At 35.7% G+C, this 8,076-nt stretch overlaps 1 protein-coding gene across 2 annotated transcripts; it reads left to right on the top strand.

The window, feature by feature from the left end:
* Positions 1-898: 898 nt before the first annotated feature.
* On the top strand, positions 899-6,037 carry LOC112501010 (methylcrotonoyl-CoA carboxylase beta chain, mitochondrial). 2 transcript variants are annotated; one of them, XM_025104639.1, is made up of 10 exons: positions 899-1,186; positions 1,448-1,567; positions 2,394-2,828; positions 2,984-3,074; positions 3,869-4,110; positions 4,203-4,367; positions 4,599-4,673; positions 4,913-5,044; positions 5,611-5,667; positions 5,756-6,037. In XM_025104639.1, the coding sequence occupies exons 1-10, from the start codon at positions 950-952 to the stop codon at positions 5,957-5,959; spliced, it is 1,758 nt and encodes a 585-aa protein (XP_024960407.1). In that variant the 5' UTR covers positions 899-949; the 3' UTR covers positions 5,960-6,037. The 2 variants fall into 2 exon arrangements, with proteins under 2 accessions (XP_024960407.1, XP_024960409.1); XM_025104641.1 differs by having other exon boundaries at positions 1,104-1,186; positions 1,455-1,567.
* The last annotated feature ends 2,039 nt before the right edge of the window (positions 6,038-8,076 follow it).

Here is an 8,076-nt window from a genome sequence, read left to right as displayed (position 1 = left end):
TCGTCTTTTCAAAATCACATAACATCATATTATAACATCTACTGAGATAAAAAAATAAAATAAAATATTAAAATCAAGATGTATCTCGCTGCATTGCGCAAGTACCGTTCTAATCCATCTTAAAATAAGTAATCATAGAAATAGTTTGATCTATTGATTTTCGGTTGTGATAGTTATAAAACCATTTTTGTTTCTTTATGTTGGCTTAATCTGTTCAAAACAGATAACCATGGAAATGGCTTAATCCATTAATTTTTCGATTTCGATAACTAGTTAACCATTTTTTCTTCCTCTTTTAACCATCAATGCTTATTAAATTTTAGAAAAATAACAATCATCAAACTAAATGGATGGATAAGATTTCTTTTGGTATTCTCATAAAATCGATCACTTTTTCGTTTGAAATCAATTAAAATATACAGAGAAAATCCTAAACAAATTAAAAAAACCCTAAAAATCACATTTTCAACCTTTAAATTAATGATTTAATAGGTGCAATTAAGTAAGTTGTTACAAGAATATTTATTAAATTTAAAAACCTAACCCCTCTCCTTTCAATTTTTTTATTCAAAAAAAAATAAAAAATAAATAAAACTCAGAGGAAGGTAAATTATAATCACATGTTTTTTTGTTAGGGGTGTTTGAGATTGTTTATTTGAAATAACTTATGTTTTTATATAAAATTCTTATTAACTTATTATATATTAAAATAATTTAATTTTTTCAAATTTTTTTAATTATCGATTTGACATCGATATACACTGTAAGTGTGTGTGTATTTGTATGTTTTCTTTGGAATTGGATACGTATCGATAACAGGATATGAGTTACAGACCAGCAGGAATGCAAAGCCAACTCATCACGAGTCCTGCTTGTGCTTATCTTGCATACCTGCCCGCATATATATATTCGTCGTCTTCAATCACCCAACATGGAGTAGAGAAAGAAAATGTTAGGGTTCTTACTAAGAAGTGCAAAATCGACCTCCATATCGTCGCCATGTCGATGGCCTTCATCAATCAGAGCCATCAGTATGATGTCGTCTTCGAGCATTCGGGATTTCAGCTCCCAGTCACAAGGGCATAATGTCCTCCGCGATGGTGTTGACCGGGCCTCCGATTCATTTATTCGAAACTCTACTGAAATGGAGTCCCTTATTTCTCAACTTCACTCTCGTATCCATCAGGTTCTTTTCTTTCCTCCTCGATGCAAATTAGCTGTGTAATTTCTAGCAAATCGAGGATGAAAAGGCTGCCATAGCAAGTTTTCGATCATCGTGAATTTAAATGCTTTTGATATATTTAAATGTACGCTTGGGCAATTACATATTTGGTTTTTCAAAATACAGGATTTGGGATATCGATTTGAATTGGTACATATAGAGTTATGACTTCATGCGAATTTTATTAGAAAGGAAGTAACGATTTTGTATTCCTTGTACAAAAAGGTTACAGAAGGAGGAGGAGCAGCAGCTATAAAGAGGCATAAAAGTAGGAACAAACTACTTCCAAGGGAGAGAATCGATTACTTACTTGATTCATCTTCTTCGTTTCTTGAGCTTTCCCAGGTTAGAAACTAATTCTTCTTCTTCTTTTGTTCATTTATAAATTGCTTTATAGTGATAGAAATAAATATATGCTGGGGGGTTGGTTAACTCAGGGGTTGTTTGTTGGTTTTTTCATTAAATCCATAGGGATAAAGCTGAGTGCACGGATTAACAGTCATGTGTTTTGGCCGAATAAGCTGCGAGTCCCATTAGTTGCTAACAAACATACCCTTAGTCCAAGGGACTCTCTCAGGACAAAATCCTATCCTTATATCTAATTGCTTACATAAGAGTCAGGTTATGCAATAGGATCAAACATGTTGATGTACACATGGACATTGTCTGAATTCTTGGATGTAATTTTGTGAAGACTGATACTTAGAAGTGGGGGATGCTAAGGTAACTCTTTGGATGGTGAGAGCCCAGCAGCGTTGCACTTGTTTATTCTATTATAGGAGGCAAACTACCTACCCGACTACCCGTTCATACATAGATCCAGAAATCTACCTGATAAACAGATCCTAAAATTAACCCACAAGCACCCGTGGGTCATTAAAAGGTAGTTCAGACTGTCCCACTTACAAGTCTTCTCATTGAACTCATTTGTATGTTCAGCACTCTGAACCTAGATTATATCATGGTAGTATCTTATCCCAATACAGCAGATTAGAATAAACAATAATGTAGCTTTTACCAATAAGTATTTTATAATTTATGATGATGCTAACTGAATACCCAGAAAATGTAAGTTTCAAATAATTTCACTGGAATAATAGGATAAGCAACAATCTTTCATAAGCTTTGTTTCTTGATCTTCTGTTTTTTTCTTTTTTATATTTCATTCAAGCTTGCAGGCCACGAGCTTTATGAAGAACCTCTTCCTTGTGGCGGTATTGTCACTGGGATAGGACCAGTGCATGGAAGGCTTTGTATGTTTATTGCAAATGATGCAACAGTCAAAGGAGGAACATACTATCCAATTACTGTTAAAAAACATCTCCGAGCTCAGGAGATTGCAGCTCAATGCAAACTACCATGCATATATCTTGTTGACAGTGGTGGTGCTTTTCTTCCAAAACAGGCTGAGGTTTTTCCTGACAAAGAGAATTTTGGTAGAATTTTCTATAACCAGGCCGTCATGTCTTCAGAAGGTATTCCTCAAATTGCATTGGTATTGGGTTCTTGCACAGCAGGTGGGGCCTACATACCCGCAATGGCTGATGAAAGCGTCATGGTCAAAGGAAACGGTACCATATTCCTAGCAGGACCACCACTCGTGAAGGTTTGTTCAGGTCCTTCTGTTTTTGTGACACACGTTGTATGGTTACTCTCTGTTACTCTTGCGGTATATATGTATTTTTCGTCGTTATACAATCTGTGTCATGGCTTGTTTTCATGCGGGCCTGTGCACTTGAATCTAAAATGAATAGTTTTCAGGCTGCTACAGGGGAGGAAGTATCTTCTGAAGATTTAGGGGGTGCAGATGTACATTGCAAGATATCAGGTGTTTCAGACTATTTCGCACAAGGTAATTTTTTTTATGTATGGTATATTCATCATCAAAATATAGAGATACTGCTTAAACTAAAATAATATACCACCAGCTTTATGTTGACTTCTGGTACCTTCATCTTCATGAGTTGCCACTAGGCTCATTACAGTGACACCAAGCCTGTATGTTATGATAAACTTGATTGAAAACATGGTTAATATCTTTATTAGATTCAGAATGAATGTTCTAATTTACATTCCATTACTTAATCCAATTCCACGTCAACTTCAAATTATCTGAAATTGGTTTAGTTGCTAAGAACGGTTAAATGCATCTCTGAATAGGTTGTATTTGTTCTATTTTCTGCCACTATGCTGTCTTGCTGTATTTGTTTTATTTTATTTTTCATAATTTTTTTATGTCTTTTGCTACCTTGAATCCATCCAAAACCACCCTACTTGGTTTCAGACTTGCTTGAAATATTGAGCTACAAATGTAGATGTGTAGTGCATTAATTAATAGAAAGAAGTTGTTAGTTATGTTCAACATGGAAGCTCTGCATATCCTTCACTTAAGTGACTACATTGGAGTTGGCGTTGTGCTGCTGTTCATATCATAAGGCCTCGAGAATGATAGCGGGCCGGAACTGATATGGACATGCAAACATGGGAACCAATATGGAAACCTCTTGTTTCCTCTCCCTATACCTTCAAGTTCTGGTACAAGGTGTATTAAAAAGGTGTTACATGTAATTGCCTGCTTCCTAGAGTAATTATTTATTTCATGCTACAAATCTTTCTAATTCTACATTTTGCCTATCATACTCGCAGATGAACTGCATGCACTCTCTATAGGAAGGAATATTGTCAAGAACTTGCACATGGCTGGGAATGAAGGGATGATGGATGGTTTGAGAGGCATAATTTCTGATTACAAAGAGCCACTCTATGATGTTAAGGAGCTCCGTCTAATCGCGCCGACTGATCTGAAGCAGTCATTTGATATTCGATCAATTATTGCTCGCATAGTTGATGGAAGTGAATTCGATGAATTCAAACAATTGTATGGCACTGTGAGGGCAAAAGTTTATCACTTTGATCATTTACTTAAATTAGTTTTTGTTAGGATACTATTCCTTTTACTAACCCCCTTTGCATTTTGCAGACCCTTGTAACAGGCTTTGCTAGAATTCTTGGACAGCCTGTTGGAATCATTGGAAACAACGGGATATTATTTAACGAATCTGCTCTTAAAGGATCCCACTTTATCGAGTTATGCTGTCAACGTAATATTCCTTTGGTGTTCCTTCAAAATATTACAGGATTCATGGTATGTCATCTGACTTGTCCCAAATACTCATCTTTAGAAGTTCCATTGCATGTATAGGTTGCAGAATTGTCTTTATAGATTTTTTAGGATAAACAGGTATCATTTATTCATGTATCTCATTCGGCCGTCATATCTTAATTGCATGACTTGGGGCTTTGTTGGTACATTATGAACGTTTGAGCATGTTATGTCGTTGATGGCGAATGATATGAATATTTGTTGGTATGATAGGTTGGATCAAAATCAGAGGCCAGTGGTATAGCAAAAGCTGGAGCAAAGATGGTGATGGCTGTTTCTTGTGCAAAGGTTGGTTTGTTTTCTCAATATTCTATAGATCACATATACCCTTCTTCTTCGTGGCAAATATTTAATACTCAGTTTTTTAGATGTCCTATGGATTTGAAGTTCCCTTTGGAGATTTTGTTTGATTTTGGTTCAAAAATTAATTCAACATCCTGCAAAGAGATAAACTAAGGTTGAGGTTTTGATCTGATATGACTCGAAGAGCAACTGTGCATCATTTTTGTGTGTGTACTTATAAACAGGTACCGAAAATTACTATTGTTGTTGGTGGAAGCTTTGGTGCTGGAAATTATGCAATGTGTGGGCGTGCTTACAGTCCAAACTTCATGTTCTTTTGGCCAAATGCGAGAATAGGAGTTATGGGTGGTGCTCAGGTACCATCTGTTCTACGCCTTTTTTACTCTTTATCCTGTATTCACATGTCAATTAAAGTTTTCATAATGGTATATTTCATTCTTATTTGTCCTTTGTTGAAAGGGTATGCATAGATACATATATATATAGACCCAACATCAAATAGAAACCGGCTAAATGTTACAAACCTTGAAAACTAGTATCGTGTATTGTTTCATAGATGAAACAACATATTTGAAAATCAACCCCGTGAAAATCAACCAAAACAATCCAACAAGTTTGCTTTTAAGCTATGATTCATATTGTTTCACATGTTCTGTTTTCGTGTGCGAGCATGAGTGGTTCATATGTAGACGTGTTTTTGTGTTTTTTTCACACACGACATTTCTCGATGTTTCATCTATGAAACAACACTGTATAACATCGCATGTTCACATTAGATGAAACAACACGTACAAAATGGTTTTCATGGTTTCTAACTTCTAGACGCATTTTATTTGATCCGCCCACACACACACAAACACGTATATGACAATGTGTTTCTTTATTTCATCCTTTTATGCAAGTAATATTGGTTGGTTTACAGGCGGCTGGGGTGATGTCCGAGATAGAAAAGAACAAGAAACAAAAAGAGGGAATCCAGGTAACGAGTGTTTTGAGAGAAGGATTGATCGAGTTTGTTGTACGACTTGAATGCAACTAAAAGGATGGATGTTTATTTTAACTTACAGTGGTCAAAGGAAGACGAAGAGAAAAGCAAGGCCAAATATGTGGAGGCATACGATAAAGAAAGCAGTGCGTATTATTCGACAGCAAGACTATGGGATGATGGCATTATTGATCCTGCCGACACTCGCAAAATCCTCGGACTCTGCATCTCAGCTTCGCAGAACCGGCCCTCTCAACCCACCCGATTCGGTGTTTTTAGAATGTAAACAAACAAACAAAAATAGCAGCTTGGAATTTGATATTTTCCATGCTTCAGTTTATATGACAAACCAACTACCAACTCATTCTTGATTTAGACTTATGTTTACATGGATAGTTTTTAATAGAAAATCAACCGATCCAATTGGAACTGACCGATCATAATGGATATCCAATTGTAATTGGATCGGATCCGATTGAAAATTTCAACATCCAATTTGGACTGATCGGTTCTCGAATGGTAGTCCAGACCCGACTAAAACCGAACCAATCAACATCCAATTACCCATCCAATTAATCATCCGATGACCATCCAATCATTATCCAATTATCATCCAATTAATGTATTTTCAAATTGCTTAAATCAGGATTTTTTTATGTGAGACGTTGAATTTTTAACTTTCTTTGTGTTGTTTTAACACATATTAAAAGTGATTAATCAGTTTGTATCATTGTTGGAGAATTGGATTGAATTAACACACTAGATGGATCCAGTCCCGAGAGATCATCCTTTGGATATCCAATAAAAGTATCCAATGAATGGAACCGAACCGATCCAATCATCCATTGGATTGGATTGGATCGATTATCCAAATATTATCTGGTCAGTTGGTAAAATCTAAGACCCAATGGATGATTGGATCAGTACAGCTACCCTGACATCCAATGAATGTCAACCGATGAACAACTCTAGTTTTTAATATGATTCCAGGTAAAAGATGGTATAAGAAGGGATGCCAACCCTTGATCACCTTAAAATTTATAATTTAATATTAATTAATGATCAAATTATTCTTGTTTATAACCAACATTTTATAAAAACTGAACAGGGTTGTGAGCTGAGAGAAAATGTAATTGAGAGGGGTGAATCGGTGCGGGGRGMTTCTGATCAGCAACACACTTTAACTGCCAGAGCTTCTCCATCTTCAGAAGCTACTGAATCNGCTAAGCAAGCTTCCTTTGATCGCTGAATGCTGGAATGACCTGAAGGTCTCATCATCATTCGCTGAAGCTAGAGCAGTCTTCACACATAGTTAGAAAGGCTTGTAATCACTGAATACCGCTTCAGATCACGTACGCGCCAATCTCTAATCTTCAGTTTCAGTCTTCGACGTTTGCTGAAGGATCTTTGGTGTGAGTGTTGTTTTCTTGAAGTATTGTTGTCTCTGAATGATTTACAAAGTGAGTTCTTCAGCGATCACTGAACACACTCAGTGTATTGATCGCTGGAACTGAAAATACAGAAACTAAAATACATCGAAAGGAAAAAGGGATTATCATCAAATCACTGAGAGAGAGGATCAACAGGATTTAATAAGTTTTTATTGGACTTTAATGCCTCTTATTGGGCTTTATGGGTTGTAAGAGGTTTTAGTAGGTTGTAAGGGGTCTTAGTAGATTTTAATGGGTCTTTATGGGCTTTTAGTGGGCTTTAATGGGATCTATTAAACTTTACTGGGTCTCATTGGGTTTTAAAGGGTCTTAATGGGCTTTAAAGGGTCTTAATGGGCTTTAATGGGTCTTAGTTAGGTTTAATGGGTCTTATTGGACTTTAAAGGGTCTTATTGAGCTTTAGTTATTTTAGTGGGTTTGTAATGGGTCTTGGTGGGATTTAATGGATCTTATTGGTTTTTGATACTAACAACAATAATAAATTAAAAAAATAATGAATCAACGACAGATTAGTGATAGAATATTCTGTCATCATGGATCAGTGGCGGAATATTCTGCTAGTAGTTTCAATTCGTGAAAAAATAGTGGGAGTTGAAATTGTTTAAATGGAAAATATTTTTTAAAATTACCGGTGGACGGATCCGTCGGTGATCTATCTTTGAAAAGTTTAATCGTGTTTTTAAACCTAGAAACATATATAGAACTCATTTCTGCTCACCTAAGACAACCCCTTCTTCTCTCCCATTGACGATTTTTACGACCCGACGACCTCCCCCCTCTCCGGCAACCTCTTTCTTCTCTGATGACCTTGGTAATTATTTCCTTCACATTTTATCATATTTTGTTTGTATGTATATATATATATATGTATATGTATATGTATATGTATATGTATATGTATATGTATATGTATATGTATATGTATATGTATATGTATATGTATATGTATATG

Source organism: Cynara cardunculus (genome assembly GCF_001531365.2).
Source record: "Cynara cardunculus var. scolymus isolate 2C chromosome LG 17, CcrdV1, whole genome shotgun sequence".
NCBI lineage: Eukaryota > Viridiplantae > Streptophyta > Magnoliopsida > Asterales > Asteraceae > Cynara > Cynara cardunculus.
Note: the sequence above shows the minus strand (reverse complement) of the source record. Positions and strands in the feature narration are given on the sequence as shown.